General features: G+C 37.7%; 2 protein-coding genes across 2 annotated transcripts in view; one reads left to right on the forward strand and one right to left on the reverse strand.

Moving 5' to 3' along the window:
• Positions 1–3323, forward strand: part of LOC137062357 (solute carrier family 46 member 2) — a 6721-nt gene extending 3398 nt beyond the window's left edge. Inside the window, exons 3-4 of the mRNA XM_067433246.1 lie at positions 2518–2674; positions 2768–3323. Coding sequence (XP_067289347.1) covers positions 2518–2674; positions 2768–2822 — 212 coding nt within the window. The 3' untranslated portion in view covers positions 2823–3323. The remainder of the gene's footprint in view (positions 1–2517; positions 2675–2767) is intronic.
• A 4250-nt stretch (positions 3324–7573) lies between these two features.
• The window catches only part of snx30 (sorting nexin family member 30), a 38948-nt gene continuing 25141 nt past the window's right edge, over positions 7574–21380 (reverse strand). Inside the window, exons 8-9 of the mRNA XM_067434111.1 lie at positions 16181–16333; positions 7574–7859 (exon numbers count right to left, since the gene is read on the reverse strand). Coding sequence (XP_067290212.1) covers positions 7788–7859; positions 16181–16333 — 225 coding nt within the window. The 3' untranslated portion in view covers positions 7574–7787. The remainder of the gene's footprint in view (positions 7860–16180; positions 16334–21380) is intronic.

Raw genomic sequence — 21380 nt, forward strand, 5'->3', positions numbered from 1 at the left:
TTAATAATTATTTCTTGTGGATAACGGACTCAGCTGGTGTTAGTATTGAGATTGATTACATTTGTACTAACAATCGATGGTTTGAGGTAAATTGATAGGCTACTGATGTGACGAGTCTTTGACGGGTTGAGCTAGAGTTTGATATATCAGTACAATAGGGGGCCAAACACCGAACCCTGAGGCACTCCATTGCTAAGCTGATGGGACAATGGTGATTCACTCAAAACACCACAAGCTGCTGGTAAAAGGTATGGTGTAAATGCAATGAAAACTCCGCCCAAACATGTATAATGACAAGAGAAACGAGAACTGGAGCGCTGCTGGAATCCCTTGCACCCTCTGGTGCTCTTGGAAGGGTTACATGTTGAAAAAGAATTTGGAAAAAATCCAAGTCCAGGAACTCAATAGGATGCAAAAGTAAAAAAGCCTTTATTGGTAGGGCTAAAACATTTAAACACCAACACGTATCAGCCCATTGGCCTTCATCAGGGTGTTGGTAACAAACAGACAGGATCAAGCACTACTTATAGTTGCATTGGTTTCAGGTGTGCCACTCTGGCACTTGCAACACAACTTTTGCCCACTATAATAGTTCAGATAATGGCTAATGCCAACAGTTAAACCATACAAATACATGGTAAAATAAGAGAGTGACACCAATACAAACATCTTGTGTACTCCATACAATTATGTCCCAATAAATCAATAAAGTCAAGTCAATAAATGGGAATAGGCTAGTTACCCATCTTACTTCTGAATTCATTGTCAAGATAGTTCTAAAACAACAGAAGAAACATGTTATGGGCATTACAGTACATTCAAAGAATAGTAAACATTCACAGACAACAATACACTGTCCCTATTGAGACACAACCATTACAAAAAAAAGTGAGAGGTCAAAATCTTCATTGAGACCTGGATGACTGGTGGCCCTCAAGGAATAGATCCAATATGTCTCCCTTTGTTTAAGGCGTTTGATGATATCCCCACCCCTGGCATCAAGGCGATTAGCCTCAATGCCCACTACTTTTAGGGTCGAATCACTCCCATGTTTTGCGTCTATATAATGTTTGGCCATTGGATAGTTCATATTTCCAGTCCGAATGGCATATCTATGTTCATCTACCCTGTCTCTTAGTCTCCTTTTAGTTAGGCCTATGTAAAAACAGCCACAAGTAAACTCTAAATGATAAACAACATGGGTAGTATTGCAATTTATAAAACTATTAATAGTGTAAGTCTTATTGCTAAAAACATCCAAAAAAAATTCAGTTTTAGCAATATTCTCACAATAATTATAATTACCACAACATGTATAATGACAACTTTGGTTTGCTCAATGAGTAGTGCAAAGTGTCTATTTACACTAAGTGCAAATAGCCCGCCTTGTTGAAAAATGCTATTTACACTAACTCTGCCCATTGATGTCTAGTTGGGCCAAACAAAAGGAAAGAAGATACTGGTTTGTGTACAGCAGTAGTGTAGTTGTACAGCACGTGGCAGAAAGTTGACGCAAATCAACCCGAGGTCTGAATTTGCCTTTCGCTCTAATCACATATCAGATCGGAAAGACGTTTATTTTCAATAAAAATTACGAAAATATTTGAAACGTGGAAATAAAGTGTCTAACATGTGTTAGACAGTTAGGGATAGGTTTAGGGAGGGTTTTATATTGTCCCAATAAGGTGGCATTAATTTATTAATTTAAAGTATAGGCTTCTCATCTATCGCTAAGAATGCTGCTATTTTCATTGAGTGAAAATAGAATTTATTGCTACTAGCACAGTGTAAATATTTGTACTTAGTGTAAATAGCATATAAAATGTTTTATGCTGTTTGCACTTAGTGGCAGCGGCACAGTGAAAATAGCATAAAACATTTTATAAAGTTGCTGCCTTTTTATAAATTTACATTTATTTATACAGACATTTATTCATTTAGCAGACGCTTTTATTTAAACCAACTTACAACTGAGGGATACAGGAAGCGATCTGTCATGAAGAGGCGAAAAATCACAAAGTGCCTGAAATATTACGTTTTGGACATTGCTTAGAGTAGCATAAGTTAGAAAAGGGAGGGAATAGAGGGAATTGATTTTTTCGGGGTTTTTTAAGATGAGGTTAAGTACTCACGGAAGAGATGAGTTTTCAATTTTGAATGTTGTCACCAAACCTGCATTCTGAATGGAGGTGGGAAGATCATTCCACCAGCAAGGAACAGTGAACGTAAATGTACTGGAAAGGGATTTCATGCCTCTCTGTGGTGGTACCACGAGCCGTCGCTCCTTTGCCGAAGCGAAGGCTTCTGGTGGGGATGTAGACTGGATGTAAACTCAGCGGATTTCCCATTGGCACCGAACCTGTGTAACTTAAACGTAGAGAGATTAAAAATAAAGCCATAGTTAGGGTGGTGATGGGATGCCAAGCTGAACAAGCTCCTCTCAAACTTTGCTTTGGAACTCCACAGCTTAAACATGTCTTTGGTCATTTTCACAAATAGTTATTTTTCCTCCCACAGGCATTACCTTCGTCATGCTCCAGTTGTCCTTCAAACTTGCAAGCTTGGTCACCACACCAATCTACACTAAGATCTATCAGGCCACACTTGACACCTTCCCAGGGTGCGTCTTCACACTGTCAAGCATCGTCACTGTTCTTTCTATGATACCCATTAGGTAAGCGGAGATTTCTTTTTGTCACTTTTTGATAATATTTAATTCATCACCGAATTCTGAGAATAGTAAACATTTGTATTTTTGTATACCAAGTATTGTAGGATGTCGCACTGCAAGACATGGATATGAGAGAATTCAAGGGAACTGACAGCATACAGCCCCATCAAAGGAGACACTACATATCTCTTAGAAAAGTTATCAAGATATGTATCTTTGCACAATTAATCATTTGTAGGTTTACACTGATGTTGAGAAAATATCTGCTAAATAATACATTGACTAGAAGTCAGTTTGAATTTATAATGTAATGGATAATATTATCTGCTGGAACAGATGTTACTTCCTGCTGCACTGTGGTTATACCTTGCATTAGTGTTAATGCAATCTGTGTTGCGTCATATATGTCATGTTTTTTATACGTATAAAACAACATAATGAACAGAACACATGATTAATAATGCTGACAATATTTAATTTTTAGATATTTCGGAACCACATAAGTTTCCAATTGCTGACATTAGCTACCTACATTAGTTAACATAAACACAATGATTTTTATTTTATTTTAATGTTAATTTCTATCTGTAAATATTTAATGGACCTGATCTGTAGAAACTCTCATTGAAAAAAACTGCACATAATGTAATAAGTATTACATTATTATTAATATTATTATTATTATAAAATGTTCATAATGTTACATTTTTCAAGATTTAATAAAATATCAAGCTCATGAAGTAATATTTTTTACATTATGGGAAAATTATTACATTATAAACTCACCAAAAACATATATTTTCACTATGGCAATAGCTTTTAAAACATAAAAAATGTATTCCCTTATACTACATTTTTAAAAATCTAACACCAGTCAAACTACTGTAAGATAATGCTATTATTTTTTTTAAAAGCTATTATAATAATGAAAATGACATGTTTTGCTGAGTTTATAATGCAATAATTTTTATATTGAGAAAATCATTACATTATGAACATTTTATTACAATAATAATGTAATACTTATTACATTATGTGCATTTATTACATTATGAGTTACTACACTGATCTAACATGAACTAACAATAAACAGCTTTTTTTTTTTAACCACCATTAATAAAGAATAATAAATACTGTAACAAATGCACATACTCCTTGTTAAGGAATTAACTAATGGGACATTATTATAAAAATCTTACTAAGATTTATGTTCTGCACTGCTTATTTGAAATGGATGTCATCTTTTATCAGATTTTACTTTGCAATAAATCATTTCATTGTTTTTTTTTTTTTTAGTATAATGTATGGATACTATTAAATATATATACTGTTTTACACAAAGTTGGGAAGTATATTATGAATCATAATTCTTTAATGGCAGTACATAAGTTCACATAGTTTTTTAGTTCTGCTTGTGCGAAGGCACAAAAACACATTTAAGGGGGAAAAAAACAGCGTCTTAAGTATATTCATTTAATTTTTTTATCACAATGGTCCAATATTAAAATCCTTTGAGGTAAAGGGTAACAGTATCGATCCGTAAGTAAACATGACACTTCATGCTACACGTGATTTATATTTGACAAAAAATAAAAATCATTTAACCATTAAGCATGTAACATGACCACAATTATTGCAGATTCTGCAGACAATCAGTTGAATATAATCACATTTAACCTGTTCTTGTGTAAACTGAATTTAATCATTTCCAGTATTAACAATATTTTACATCAAAATGTACAACATGCATTAAAGCAACAAAAAGTCATATAGCTGCCTTATAACAAAATGAATGCAATTGACAAATCAACTTAACTTAAAAATTAATAGAGACAAAATTATAAGGCTGACTGGATAATGAGTGAAGCTTCAGGCCGTGTTTACAAAAATTTTATGAACTAAAAAAAAGAGTCTATGTTGCCAGACAGAAAATCTGGATTCTATCAGGATGTTTTTTTTTTTTTTTCTAAAAGCATGAGGGGGAAAGATGAGTTCAATATAAAGGCAATGAGAAGATACCTTGGTAACAGAAAAGCCGCTGCAGTAACTGTATCTACCAGCAGGTGGAGCGTTTCCAATCAGTGTGCTTCATCTGCTGTCACACAATAGGAGGCCAGTTCTGATTCTGACTGCTCAATGCTACTAGCCTGACAAGCCAGACCCACATCAAGATGTTTGGTCTGGAAACTCACCATTGACAGGGCTCAATTCGAGGGCCGGGATAAACGGTTGTCTTTCAAACTCCCTCTGCACGCGATAGGATAGCGCTACAACCAACCAGAGCAATGTGAAGCAGAGCTAGTTGAAGCTAGTAAACATGTGAAGATTAACTGTCGCTGTATCTGGTCGGCAAAACACAGAACACATCTTCCCTTTTTAAGAATGACTTCAGTGCCGTTCTTTGTTCTTTTCTCAGAGAAAAGCTTAACTCCAAGTCTTCCAGAGTCATGGTCAAAAGCTGATTCGAAAGACCGCCGGTCGCCAGCTTCTGTGTTTACTAGAAGCACGCAAACGCAACTCTGCCTTCATTATGTTAAGCCCCGCCAACCGACTCTATACACAATGTGATTGGCCTGACCAGAGTTTAGTTTTTACAGCTCAGACGTGTATTGAGAGTTGCTAGACGACACTCACGGCAGATTAGATTTGCTGCCGCTAGGGTGTGTCTAGATTTCTAGGCTACAATGCTACATTATCAATGGTAACATTCATGGATAACTCCCTTCAAAATGTCTAAACAAAACAAAAAACACAGATTTCCCCAAATATTACCAACTGTGAGAAATGAAAAAGTTCAGTGCAATCCTGACTGTTCATGAAGTTTGCATTAAAGGGCTAGTATACCCCAAACATTTTATTGTCACCACTCATGAAAAATCTATGAAATCCGAGAGATTTCTGAACCTTCACTGGCAGTACACGCAGTTCATAATGACATCCAAAAAATAACCCAAATAATATTGAACAGTTTAGTCCAAATTTTCTGAAGAGAGACATGATCACTTTATATGATGAGCAGAATAAATTTAGCCATCTATTTTAACTTTTAGGTGACTTAAAGGGTTAGTTCACCCAAAAATGAAATTTATGTCATTAATGACAGAACAAAGTTTCAGATATTTCATATTTAGTCCAAGAGCGTATCCAAGTGTATGCACACTATATGAATCAGCGGACTGATTCATGATTTAGATCGTGAGTCAAACTGCTGAAATAACGTGACATTGGCGATCCGAATCATGAATCAATACGCTGATTCATAACCGTTTGAATCTTAATTTGAGGATTGAAAACAAACCAAGAAGAAAAGACAATGCTGAATAAAGTCATAGTTTTTGTGATTTTTGGACCAAAATGTATTTTTGATGCTTCAAGAGATTCTAACTAACTAACTGATGTCACATATGGACTTGTGATCTACTTTAATGATGTTTTTATTCCCTTTCTGGACATGGACAGTATAGTGTGCATACACTTGCATACGCTCTCGGACTAAATATAAAATATCTTAAACTGTGTGTGAAGATGAACGGAGGTCTTACGGGTGTGGAACGACATTAGGGTGAGTCATTAATTAAATCAATTTCATTTTTGGGTGAACTAATCCTTTAACCCTTTAAAGAAAACTTCCTCACTAACATGAAGGGAGAACTTAAAAATACATAACAGAAAAAAAATGGAAATTCTAAAACATCAGTTAAATGTGGTTAATTCTACGATAGAGGGGAATCTCACAAAATATCTGGTCATTGAAGAGTAAGGGAGAAAATGCACACAATCTTTTTTATATATGTACAGAATATTTTCTGGACTTTGTAGAAACATTTTCCTTCATTTTAATGATAAAGCAACTAATTTCCTCTCGCAACTCTCTCTAATGTACTGTAACACTGTATATAGTAATATTGTGAAATATTCTGAAACACACACACACACACACACACACACACACACACACACACACACACACACACACACACACACACACACACACACACACACACACACACACTCCTACTGCTTTCACTGTATTTTTGATCAAATGCAACATAATCATATAAAAAATAACTCAATCCATGTTCTCTGCATGTAACCATTTGATGTAACAGCTGCCAAAAACATTTGCCATAATGCATTTTCTAAAAGCTTTGTATTTCAGAATATGTAGTGTATATTATTGAAGATCAACCAATCTCCATTATTGGAATGTCCCACATCACATTAGAAATGTCTCAAAGCTCACATCAGACTAATCCAACCGCAAATACTGCCCCATTAAGACAAGTACAAATCATTATGACACACACCTTATCATAAATATTTAATGAGGTCAAGTATGGCTGGGAGAACATCCTTCATTTCAACGCAATGTATAATGTTTACCGACCGAATTTATAGTGTAACGAGGGAACTATTGTGTTTTGTGCTGCCGGCGTCCAAATATTCTTCTAAAAGAAAGATGAGTTTCAAAAAGAGCTATCAAACTACAGTTCCACATCTTTGGCAAGAGGAATGTTGGCAAAACCTTCGTGAACAAAAAAACAAAAACACTGACGCCTCGGTTCCCTTGGACGGACAGCGTCAAAAGACAAGCGTTTACAAAATGATTACTGGCAAACATCTCACTAAAAACTACCAAAAACATCCTTCCCTCTGTCATCCTCCAGTCAGAGCCGCACTCGTTCGACGTTACCCGGAGCCGTGCTTCTGCAGTTCTAGCCTGAGCTTGAGAAGAGAATCTACAAATTCTCCTTCTACCAGGAGAGAGAGAGAGAGAGAGAGAGAGAGAGAGAGAGAGAGAGAGAGAGAGAGAGAGAGAGAGAGCGAGCGAGGGAGGGAGAGAGAGCGAGCGAGAGAGAGAGAGAGAAAGAGAGAGAGAGAGAGAAAGAGAGAGAGAGAGAGAGAGAGAGAGAGAGAGAGAGAGAGAGAGAGAGAGAGAGAGAGAGAGAGAGATTTGTGAAAGTCCTTTCACAAATAGAGACACTTTACAAAAATGGGATTCTGGTAGCTCGTCCAGTCCAGTAGTGTCCTGTCCCCGGCTGTCCCATGAAACCTTTTCACCGGATCATGACCTCTCACCCCCAGCGGGTGCCGAGAGGACGGCTGAAACACATGCTCAGTTCGTTTCGTCTCTTGATTCCTGCTTGTCTTGTAACAACGGAATAAGGGACTCCCATGCTGCAAGGCACTGTGGGGAAGAAACAACAGCAGGACGTCAAGGTCAAAGCCAGTTTCTTCTCAAACGTCTTTGTTTTGACTTCACACTACACTTTTCTGCTTTAGAGTCCCAAAACAACCTCTCATATGGAAATAATTATTTGACATAATGGCCTCAGAAGTGGTAAAAGGGTTATTTAACATGAAACTACAGAAAACTGCAGTTGGATGTTCAGGTCAAAGACCACACAAAGAGGTGCTGAACGCAAATAGAAGTTATATGACAGAACATTATAAAACAATCACCAGAACCAATGACAGTGAAGGAAACGTGAGTGACATTGATTTTCACTCAAGCTGTATTGTTTAAATGTACACGTTTCTTTCTGTTCATGAGACTAATTTGGTTGTTGTGACCATTGATCTCCCGGCCGTGAATAAAACTTCATTTCAGCAAAAAGCAACTTGGGAGTATGCTACGTAGCTGAGCAATAGAAGTACTAAAGATTTAGCGCTTAATAGATCACAGCAGAGACAGTGATAGTGTGGAAGACTATAGAGATGTCCTCCAGGTGAGGCTGGAATACGAAAGTATTAAGGATCCTGCAGAGAGCAGCGTACGGCTGAGAAGGACGGTGAGAGTGTAAAGATACTAAAGAGCTGTGTGTTTAAATAAAAACGCTAGTGATAATAGCTTCTCGACGGGGCACCGTCACCTTACTTCGAGAGGCGAGTTACCTCGAAGTATTGAAATTGTCTTAGATGTATTGATGAAGGGAATTACCTAGAAATACTTTAGTTTTATATTAACAACTGGGAGTTGTTTTGAATTGTCCGTGGTGAAGTCAGATATTCGTATTGAGATTTGCCATGACAGAAATCAATTTGAAATCATAACATGTCAATGTGTAGCAGGATTGACACTTTATAGAAATAATAAAACTAGAGAACCCGCATGTGCAAAAGAACAATATCAATAACATCAGACGCAGCGCGCTGTTGCACTAAAGTTCGGGAGGTTATAGAGGAAGTAAGCATTTTCACTCTTATTTAAACATGTTTGTGTAATGGAAGCCATAACAGTAATGAGCAGGTGTTAAAGAGGAGAAGAACGAAAAGAAAGAGAGCAAAATTGGCTATTTTGGCCTTTTGTCACCTTCCTTTGGCACTGAAGCCACGTTTTTCTGTATCCCCGTTCTTCCATTGCGTGTGCTTTCAAAAACGGAGCGGTTACGGTAGGATCTAGCGTAGCTTGAATTGAAGTATCTCCCCATATACTAATAAGGTCTAACACCTCACTCTCCCTCCACTCGCTCCATCGCTGTTCTCCATATCTAGTCACATTTTTAATGTTACTGTCTGTGTCTGTTGTGTCTAGGGCTAACTCGCTGGTGCATAATTGTGACAACATAGATTGACGTAAAATACGCATTATATCCGCATCAAATCCGCTTTGGTTGTTCACACTGCGGCCGCATTGGAAAAAATCAGATCTGGGTCTGATTCAGGACCACATATGTATGTGGCCTAAATCTGAGCTAGATTTGAGTGTTCACACTACCTCTGAAGAGGTCTGACCTGGTCAGAAAAATCAGATTTGGGCCACTTTTGCCTGCAGTGTGAACGGGGCCTAAGGGTTTTTCTTCACATAATAGACTTCAATGGCAACCATAATGTTGAATGTCCAAATCAGTGCAGTTTCAAAGGGCTCTGAGGGGCTTCAAGACTCTGCGCGATCCCAGACAAGAAATAGGGTCTTATCTAGCAAAACCATGTGTCATTTTCAAGAAACAAAATAAACATATACTTTTAACCTAAAGTGTTCATCTTGCGCTGCTCTGCAACGCGCCACGGATTGCGGATTCAGAACGGTCACGCTAGACGCAGGCGGAAGTACCGCCCCAAACGAATGTGCGAGGACTAATAGAAACGGCCTTTACAAAAAAAAATCTCCATCTCCAACTTCAAAATTGTCCGACATCGTTGTCCGACACTTTTTTTTGCTAAAGGACACTTGTATTAATCTTCACATAAGCGCTTTGTAAAGCCGGGGGGCGGTACTTCCGCCTACGTCTAGCGTGACCTTTCCGACGTGATTGCTCAATCCGTGGTGTGTTTATTTATTTATTTTTGCAATCTTTTTTTTATTTTTTATTTTTTATGGCCGATAGTTTTGCTAGATAAGACCCTATTCCTCGTCTGGGGTCGTGCAGAGCCTCTGAAGCCCTTCGAAACTGCACTGATTTGGACCTTCAACATTTTGGTTGCCATTGAAGTCCATTTTATGAAGAAAAATCCTGCAATCTAATACTAAAAAAATAATGCAAATCTCATTACCATAAGGCGAGCAGGGATGACATCAAAACCAATTCGCCTAAAAAGTCTAATTCGCCGCTGGTTCCCTTGAGATTTTCCTATGGTGTTTTTCTTTCTTTATTTTATTCATGAGTAAAATAAAAGTCTGTGAGAGGTATAACTTAACAGTACTTTGACATTATGTTCAACAACATAATTACACACACCCATATTGAAAAGACACATTTGGAAGCTGCTGTGTATATTTAAAAAGCATGCTTCTAAAAGGTAATTAGATAAGGCAGTTTAGGGTGCGAGTGTGCGCAGTTTACACTCAAGAACAAAACGTCAGTTATAAGAATCGTCGATTTCTGTTTCCCACACACTTTACTTTAATAAGAAGTTGAAAAACCTCAACGGAAAAACTCAAAGGATCAAGCGGTAAATTAGATTTCCGGGACGTCCTATCTGCACCACTCTGTTGTATACAAACAAATTGACGGTCCCATTACATTTTTTCTCATTACAGTAACCGTAAGTATAGTTTAGAAAATATTATTGTATTATTATTATAACTTTAAAGGGGATTTTAAACTACATATTCAGATACATATCCAAATATTGTCTTATCCTAAAAAATAATACACCAGTGAAAAGCTTATTCATTCAGCTTTCATATGATGTATAAATATCAATTTTTTAAAAATTGACTGAATATTTTTGAATTAACATTTTGATTTCAACATTTCCAGTTTTTTTATATTTAAGTTTTAGTCATTTTGTTATGGGACCCGTTTTTTTATAATTTTCTATTTGGCTTTTAAAAAAATCTATTTTGCTTTCTAATTTTAGTATTTAATTTTATTTTTAATTGTAGTATTTTTATTACTTCAACTGGCAACATTTCAAATTAAATTTAAATGAAAACATCTGATTGAATTTCTATATATATATTATATTTTAGCTTTATTTCACTCACCAAAATCGATTTTCCAATCGTTTTAATTAAATAATCGTTGATACTGATTGTCAATGCAAATTAAAAATAGTCTTTAAAGGAGTTTTACATTTTTAAATGCAAAAATATTTGCTTGTTTCTTTTATTGTGGTGTCTTGCTAGTTTCTGAAACATGATCAATACTGTAAAAAACTCCTAGATATATAAATATTAGGGGGTGCAACAAAATTTTAAAAAACTGGACCGAAAATTTTGTTTAAAAAAGATTTCTTTCTTATTTTAACTTAGATTTTATTATTGTATACTTTTCTATTAATATTAGAGTTTTAATGAAATACCATCATTTTAAAAATATACTGAATTTAAAAAATACAAACCACTAAAATAAAATAACCACTTTTATTGAACAGTAACACTAAAATTGGACAGAAGATATATTAATATTAAATATCAATATATTATTATCATTATTCAGAATCAGATTTAACAAATACATTTTTTACTAAATTTCCAAATAATGCATAGTCCTACAAAGCTATTATTATCACTATCAGATCATGTGAGCGGAGCGTAGCTTGAAGTGGAGCAGTGAATAATTTGACCAGCACTCCTTTACCATGTTACATATATATGGCCATTGCAAACCGAAACAAGTCTACTATATAGTAATTTCATGTCAGCACGTTATTTGAGCACACTTTGCTTTTATCAAGAGCATGAGTGGTACATGCGTGGAGCATGAGTGGAGCATTTGCTTGGGCTGTGAGCAACGGAGCTGAGCACACGTGCATAGAGAGGAATATTGAGTGGAGCGGCACATGCTCACTGATAAACAAAAGTAAACAAGTGAGCTCCTCTGGTTCTTGTCGTATTATTGGTTTCCTGGGATCTTCCCTCTCGGCAGTGGCGTTTGGAATTTTGCGGCGCTGTGTCAGTATTTGCAGGACAGCAGGACTGAAATGTGTTAGAGTTCCTGTTCAAGCTCTTCCAACAATGGCTGAGGAATTTCAGTCTAAGTGCTCTATATACAAGTTATATACTTAAATCTATCAAATTAAACCCATTTACTTTCTCAATACACATTTCTAGCCTAACTGTATGCAAATTATCAATACACTGATCCAAAGTGTAAAAAAAAAAAATGTCTCAGCTGGTCATATTTTGTTCTTTCACCAAAATATAATAACTCTTAAATGAAAGATACAATTACAGGGTTCGTACAGATACTGAAAAATATAAATTCCAGGACTTTCAGGGAATTTTCAAGCTCTACTTTTTTGGTTTTCAAGGACTACAATCAGAGATCTCACTTATCAAACAATAACTTTATTATCGTTCAAAATCACAAATAAAGAAGAAAAAAAAGGTAAATGGATAAATAAAAATAAACAAATAAAACAAAATGGTACAAATAAAGTGCAGCACATGCAATGACTGTGGTAACTTTAAACAATGAAATATACTATGACAAAGATATTGCGTTCCTTATTAAAAAAAATCTTTTCAATATGTAATTGATAGGGCTGGGATAAACGATTATTTTTTAAACGATTAATCTAGCGATTATTTTTTCGATGCATCAATTAATCTAACGATTAATTTTTCCTGTCCGATTCGGTTACGATTCGATTCGATTACCGATTATCTCCCCATTAATTGCCTAATAGCAATTTATACATGTTGATTTAATTATCTGAATGAAAAAATGAATTCCTTAACATTGCAATATATGTTTATTGCTCTTAAAATTCCAATGTAAGACTATACAAGAGCAATGCATTCAATAAAACCTTGAAAACATAAAGTAGGCTACACACACACACACACAAATAAATAAGTATTCACCTACAACAAAGAAACATATTACGATTTTTCTATGTATGCAACTCAGCCTACAGGCTATGCCCATCGATTAAATATCAACAAGTTGGTTAATCAAATCCGGGGACACACTGCAAGCGTGAGCGTCTCGGCTGCGTGGCGTGTCCGTTTTTGTTTCGGCTCACATGTTAACAGGTTGGAGTTTGCACACTGCCTGTGACGCGCGGAAAACGCGTGCATGCTGGAAATAGAAGAGCGCCTATTTTTCACGTGTGTTGGGAGCGTCTCCAGGCAAAATAGAATAGGAAAATATGTTTATATATCATTTTGACACGAATACATATTATTAAATTACATTTTCATGTTTGAAAGTCTGTAGGTTTACATAAATGCAGATATAGGCCTAATTGTAATAATAAAAAACGTCAATTATCGATTTTGAAATATTGCAACTGTCAATACAGAACGAAATATTCTGTAGCCTATTTTGCCGTCAATACCATAGATATGTGGCTACTCCCGACGTTTTCTTTGCTGTATCAGTAGGCTATTTATGTTTAACATTAGGAATAGGGCTTCCCTCCGCATCAATAGCAGCAGCAGCGCCGCGTCAGACACGCTTCTAGTGTGCAAAGGCAGAGAAAACGCCACGCAGCCCCGTCGCTGACCCGCAACAGAAACGCCACGCGCATCCGCGGCATGACAGTGAAAAAAGTTACATGTAGAGTGTATTATGGGCGCCAATATTCCGTTTAAAACCGGAATAGTCCTGGGATGAAACTGCTCACTTAGAGGATGGATACCCTCGGTCACATCAGCGCGATTAGACATTGAACATTTTAAATTTAAAACAGCTTATTATGTAGGTAACGTAGCCAATGTGCCCGATGCTTTCACTTGATGCAAACGTTTGTTTTTGTGATTAAAATACATCAAATATTACCAAAACATCTGTCTTCCTGTGTGCAGAAATTTGTTTATGTAGCCGTGACAACAAAACGCGTGCGCGCATGCCTGATGCTCCGTGCGCACCGCGCGCCAACCCCATAGACTGTGGCCAACCCGCAAGCCTTGTACTTCTGAAAGTCTGAGGAGCCACTCGTGTTGCTACCATAGATATACATAATAAATAATTTACTTAATTACATAATATACTTTATTATGTACATCTATGGTTGCTACTACTCTCCGGCGCCGCCATCTTTATTTTGAGTCTGACGAATCGACGCGCATATTTTGCGTCGACGTATTTTTTGCGTCGACGTCATCGATGACGTCGACGCGTTGTCCCAGCCCTAGTAATTGACCTAAAGAATGAAAGCTGTATCATATACTTTAATATTTATATGAACAATATCAAGCTCATGGTCATGCAAAATGGCTCTATAACTACAGCTCTGGAAAAAATGAAGAGACCACTTAACATTGATTTTTTTAAAGGGGGGGTGAAACACTCAGTTTCAGTCTCATGTCAATCTTGAGTACCTATAGAGTAGTATTGCATCCTTCATATCTCCAAAAAGTCTTTAGTTTTATTATTTTAATAAAAGAAATATAGGCTGTACCGAGTCTTTCCGGAAAAAAATGAGCGGCTGGAGGCATATCGTGTGGGCGGAGCTAAAGAATGACGAGCGCGCAGCTACAGCACGAGAGCTTCTGAAAGCTGACATCGTCATGCGTGGAAAAGAAAACACTAAACCTAAATAAACCATGGCTATCAATCAGATTCAACTAATACATATATGATCCAGAATCAGATCGGGAGGCTGAAATAAATTGAACAGGAGAAACAGCAACAGCAGGACGTCTGTCTCTGTGGTGTGTACTGTATTTAGTGGCCTGTCAACATTTGCGTGTCTTTACTCGCAGTGTATAAGGACATGATTCGGTTTATGGACTATTGTATGCGACTAAACCTTAGCAGTAGCAAGCAAAACGGTTTTGCACGTCAGACTAGTGTATGTAAAAAAAACAATGGTGTAACGTTAGCGCATTTGAATGAAGAAGCACGCTTTGTGAGAACGTCCCCTAGCCTAGGTTTATGTTTGGGTGGTTTTACAATAAACAAACTGACATATTGATCAGCTAAACAAATGTTTTTAAACACACACACCATACATCGCATGCTCCATTGATAAATTAACTACACACCGTGTTGATCGTGTTGTTTACTGATGTTTACTTACGCGACGATAGCCAACAACACAGACATATAAAGCAGTTTTACTCACCGCCTGCTTCCAAAGCACGACTGTGAACCTTAATCGCTGGGACCGCTCAAAAACACACTTCTTGTTGATTTCGTGAATTCCTGTGACAGCAGTGACCGTGGAGATCCACTTTTGCGACACGACTGAACCGTGATGTCGTGACGCTTCTCGTCATTTCTGCGTTCAAATCGGTTCAAATGCAGCGCTGCCTTCCCGGAATGCTGTACGGGCGCATTAAAGTCGTTTGACGTCACCCATAGGAATAAAGTGGAGCGCGGTGCGTCAGAAGTGTTGCACGGACGAGTGGATCTGCAGCTTGAGAGCAGTGTTTATGGGCCTGCATTTCCTCTCTTGCTCTAGTCACGCGCGCGAGCACCCTACCGGGAGAAGAGCCCGTACGGCACATACAAGGACCTTCCGCTCTGTCGACGTCAAGCGGACCAATACGCGAAAAAAACTCTCCGAAACTTGTGAGAAACCGGAAGGAGTACTTTTGACACAGAAATACTCCATCAAACGTCCAACATTAGTTTTTGAAACTTTGTCTATGTTAAGGATGGGAATCCAAGTCTTTGACAGTGTAAAAAGCTCAGTATGCATGAAACAGCATTTCACCCCCCCTTTAATGTTAAGTGGTCTCTTATTTTTTTCCCGAACTGTATATCAAAAGGGCTGCAGCATTAATTTCGCGTGAAGAGATTGTTTTAACAATAAAATTAAACACTAATTTTACATATATTGTCTTTCTTAATTTAAGCACTTTAAGTACCTTTTCATAAATATGGCTGTTTTCAAGGGTTTTCCCAAGACTTAAAAGTTAAAAAGTCAAATTCAACTTGTATGAAGTATGAACCCTGCAATTATTCACCTACATATATAGAGGCCAGTTATATTTAAGGTGTCCGTGTTTAATAATTAACTACATGTACCTACCTACTACAGGATTATGTTTAGGATTAGGGTTTGTTCCATGTAGTAATTATGCATAATTTATAGTTATTACTACAGCAACATGTAACAAAGACACAAAAATAAAGTGTTACCGAGGCCACTTTTGAAGTTTCTCACCTTCTCGTAGTACTGGATGTTTTTGTCAGCCATGCCTGTCAGCAGCTGTCTGAAGTCCTGTCGCTTGTTGTTCTGCCATCGGTCCCAGTCAGCCTTCAGGTCGGCATTGAAACACTCCACGCGGTCTTGGCACTTCTCCACGTCAGTGGGCACCTGCGGGCCAGAGATGTGTGAACATTCAGGACGCCCAATTAACTCAACAGTTGAGACATTTCCTCCACCTTCATATATTCCAGGCTTAATAAAAAGCAGGTCTAAAGGCTGTGACACACAAAGTCGACATAAAAAAAAATAGTGGTAACAAAAGCGGTCTGTGGGCTAAAAAGCTGCGCTTGAACGCACCAAAAGGACTACAGGCGACTGTCAACTATTATGCGTGCTCTGCACCTACATGTAAAGGAATAATAGTCCATATCGTCAAAGATTGTGATGCTTGAATACATCGCGTTCAGGGGTTACTCTTTCGCTGTAAATCGATGCGTACTGCAATCTGCCGGAAGTCAGATATGGATTTAAAAATTGATATTTTTTGTTCACAAATGCACCACTTAGCTTCAGGCCTTCATTAACCCCCTAGAGCCGTGTGGAGTAGTTATATGATGGATAGATGCACTTCTATGGACTTCATAAACGTGACAATTCACTGCCATTATAAAGCTTGGATTTATTTAATATAACTGATTTTATACGCCTGAAAGAAGAATGTCATATACACCTAGCAGGACTTGAGGGTGAGTAAATCCTGGGCTAATTTCCATTTTTTGGGTAAACTAACCCTTTAAGTGCAATTGTAAGATTTGTAATTACATATATAGAAAGCCTGTAAACATTTAATTAGAATCTTTTGATTTTTTATTTTCAATGCTTAAAACAGCAAAAAACACTTTAACAGCTCTCAAGGATGGCAACATATATTAAAACCACAGACCGTAAAAAATATGGACTTCATAATCTCTTCTGCTGAAGTTTTTGAAGAGCCGCCGGAGGTCTGAATATGGCCCTGGCATCTTGCGCAGTTTTGGGACCGAGTCTGCACAGTAGTGATCTCTGGACCAGAATATGCGCAGTAGAGAGCAGGAAGAAGAAGTGCGATATCAAAAGCCCGCCCACACTCTCGCTGATGCAGAACAATTAATTATGTTGGTGTGAAATAAACAGCTATGGAAATGTAGAAAATACTTGAAATAAAAAAAGCATTGTGATAAAAACTGCCTACAATGACAGAAACCAACTTTGGGGGGAAATGATTTGAAGTGTAATTTGATTGTTTAGCTTGTTTCACGTCCATTAGAAAACACTGAGGGGCGGCAGTTATGACCTATACTCGGACCAATCACCTGGGGGCAAACGAGGCGCGGAGGCTTCAGTTTCTGAGAGGAGTGCTGCAGGCTTGATTAAAATACACACACACACAAAAAGACATACAAAGATAACCACAGCGATGTGATACACGCAATATAGTAAAAAGGGTGTTATTGCACTTCCAGTCCTTATGATAGTGGTTTATTGCACTTCAGTCTTATGGAGGGGGGAGGATGATTTATGCAGCCTAGTTTTTTAATCTATAGTCTATATCTCTTTCCAAATGGCAGGGGGAAGAACAGGTGATATCTAGGGTCAGTGCGGTTCATTACACTGGCCGACTCCAAAGAGAGACAGCTGTATTGTAGATGTCTTTAAGCGTAGTGCAGGCCCTTCCTATTCTCCTCTCTCCATCGGATGAACCACACTGAGCAGCAATAAGTCAGGAGGCTCTCAATAACCGATCAATACTTGGTCAGCAGATGATGAGGGAGTAAAGCCTCTATGTAGTCTTCCTCATTGTTGTCCGATATCAGCACTACTATGGTGGTATCATCAGCCAATTTGACGATGGTGTTGGTTGGATGAATAAGGGAGCAGTAGTGGGTAAAGAGGAAGAAGTGTGCCAAGGACAAACCCCTGTGGAATGCCATTGTTCAGGGTCAGATTGGATGATGTGTGATGTCCCATTCTGACATTCTGGGGTCTGTTGCTCAGGAAGACGAAAACCCATGTGCACAGAGGTTGTTCAGTTTTTGAACAAGTTTGTGGGGAATAACTGTATTAAAGGGTTACTTCAGCGATTAGCATATGGCTTTGTATCAGTAGAAACCCTGGAGTATATTCAAATGATTGTGCTTCCCCCCTGATTAAAATGTTTGCCATCTGAGAAATGTTTGGCCAAAGACTAAAGACTACAGCCAGCAGAGGGAGCCATTTCCACGTTTTCAACCCGCGCATGGGCGGTGGGATCTCGCTCACAGCTCAGCTCGCAGCTGCAGGCATTCATTTAAACGGAGCTATGTGGAGCAAAGTAAACGTTTCAACTTCTCAAATTAATTCCTATGAAAGTTAAGCTTCCAAAGGCATGAACTGAAAACGCGCCAGACTGAACACGTGCTGTGAACGTATGACGAGAGCGCGGTCGCGTTTACCTCAGCTCTCATCATGAGAGCCAGGGCTGGACTGGTAATCTGGCATACCGGGCATTTGCCCGGTGGGCCGACACACTTTGGGGCCGGTAGTTTTTAAAACATTTTTTTTTTTTTTTGTACCACTGACAACATGCAGCAACAGCGGCCCATTGGTGTGTCTTCCGAATTGACAAGCTGAAGTGAGAGAGACCTCCCTTCCATATTAGGCGCTATTTATTAGTATTTGAGCGCATGGAACTGCAAAGGTGAATATCCGCACAGCACAGCCGCTGACGAACGTACGCTGCGTTTAAATGCTGCTCTATACGGCACTTTGACTCTGAATTTTGTTTTATACAATCGTATGATATGGGAACATAACAGGTTCTGTGTTGAATCAGCTGAAAATAGCCGCGAGCATGTGTTCATGACGAGGTAAAGTGGAAAACGGCAATACACACACGTTTCACTTTAGCACAACCACAATTTACCTTGCAGCTAACAGCGAAGAAATATGGTGTTTTGAAAGAAACATTTATTAAAAATGTTGCTATTACTTAAATTAATATTGTAGAATATAAATCACTTTTATAGAGGCTGTTTTCGTATTTTCTACAGGTGTTTACATTTTTTTTACTTACAAATATAATAGTTTATTATATGTTTTATATAGTTTTAGAAACCATATAGCCATATAATGAGGAGCAAGGTTTGTACAGTCTATGTTTTCTACCCTGTGACTATCATGATCTTACATTTAAATGAAACTGGCCTAGAGTTAAACTATAGTCTTTAACAGTTTTAAAGTATGGATCCCATGAATTAAGGACAAAGCTTTTTTTTCCTCTATAAAAGTTTTATTAACTTTTTTTAATAGATTTAATTAAATTTAATAGCCTCATGAAAAATAGATATCAGTGTCTTACTTAAATGATGTTTTAACTCTTAAAAAATATGATTGTTCAAACCAAAAATGTGATAATTTACTCACCCTAATGTCATTCCAAACCTAAATGAATTTATTTCTGTGTAGCATAAAATAAAATAATTTGAGTCTGTTTTTTTGTTCATACAATATTCAAATGGTAGCCTAAGCAAAATGGCTTGGTTGCCAACATTCTTCAAAACATCTTATTTTGTGTTTCACAGAAGTCATACAGGTTTGAAATGACACGAGAGTGAGTAAATGATGACAGCATTTAAAAGAAGTAAATTTACTTTACTGCATCCTAGCTCAAAATCATCAGTGCTTTACTGCCAAGGGCATTTCTGTGTGACAAAAAAAAAAAAGCAATATTAAGTTTATCTGCATTTGCAGCAAATTCGATAATATCTATCATTATTTGTCCTTGTTTTATTTATATACTCCAATTTAAGGCCCCAACCCCAGCAAAACATTCACAGGGAACTCATGGGCCGGATGTGCTGGGTATGCCAGAGCCGAATTTTAGCCCCAGTCCAGCCCTGATGAGAGCTCATTTGTGCTGTGACACTCGTGCGGCGACTCACTCATTATATTGAACAGACACGTTCAGTTTAATTGTAGTGTCTGTTCTCTAACTGAACTGATTTTATGAAGATGAACACGGTGGGAAAGTGATTCAGTAGCGGTGGCTTTGGGAGTGGCCTTGTACTGCAGCGAAGCATTCTGGGAGTTGTTGTCTTTCATCCCCATGAGACAAAAATACATTTTCTGTCTTTTCTCAGTCTAGAAAGCACCAAATTCAAAAATATTTTCACATTTCTACTACAATAATGACCCAGATTAAATACAGATTCATCTTCCCAGCGCTGAAGTACCCCTTTAAGAGCTGAACTGAAATCCACAAACAGCTTTCTTACATACGCATTTTCCTGGTCCAGGTGTGTAAGAGAACTATAAATGACACCATAGCAAGGTGGTGTCCTTAGTCCATAATTTGACTGTCTTCATGGCTGGTCTCTGTCTGCAGCTGAGTGATATATATGCAGGGATCAGGGACATAGACAGATGATCTTAAGAGTCCCAGATGTGGCAGAGGACTCGCTCTGTGCTGACAGATACTGACTAATGGAGTGGTGCTTCTTCTCCATGGCTACCCAAGCGTCACTTTACAGTGGTACGTAGACAGATAGCAACCGAAGTAAACTCCATAGGCAAGCAGAAAGGTCTTCACTGTAACATTATATACTTTATATACATACAGCAGTGACCGTCTATGACCGTGGTGTTTGTATACTAGCTATTGTTTTGGTAAATGCAAAGTCCCCTCATCTGCTCTTATTGGAATGTTGTAAGGTAGAAAATCAACAAAGACTTTTGCTCTCGACTCCTGTTCTTACCACGAGGAATTCCAAAAGCCAAAGCAGTGATTCGTACATTGAGAGTCTGCTAAATGTCACATTTTTAGTACAGGGTGATCTTATGATGTCTCGGATTTTGGTTTTAGTCACATGGTCAAGGAAGGGATAAAAAGAAGATATATTTTTCTATTATTGCCACCTCTTCCTCTCTACATGAGCTCTGCCTTCCATCTCTCTTTCTCTCTACACTTCCTCGATCTCTTTATATCTCCAAGGTAACATTGTATATACATGCTGGGATATTTGCAATTAATGGCATTAATACATCAGTTGGTATATATGCGACTAATGATACATGATTTTATCATCTTACAGTGCATCTGGAAAGTATTTGCAGTGCTTCACCACCTTATCCACATTTTGTTGTTACAGCCTTATTCCAAAATTGATTAAATTCATTCTTTTACACAAAATTTAATAAC

The sequence above is a fragment of the Pseudorasbora parva genome, chromosome 23 (genome assembly GCF_024679245.1).
Source record: "Pseudorasbora parva isolate DD20220531a chromosome 23, ASM2467924v1, whole genome shotgun sequence".
Lineage (NCBI taxonomy): Eukaryota > Metazoa > Chordata > Actinopteri > Cypriniformes > Gobionidae > Pseudorasbora > Pseudorasbora parva.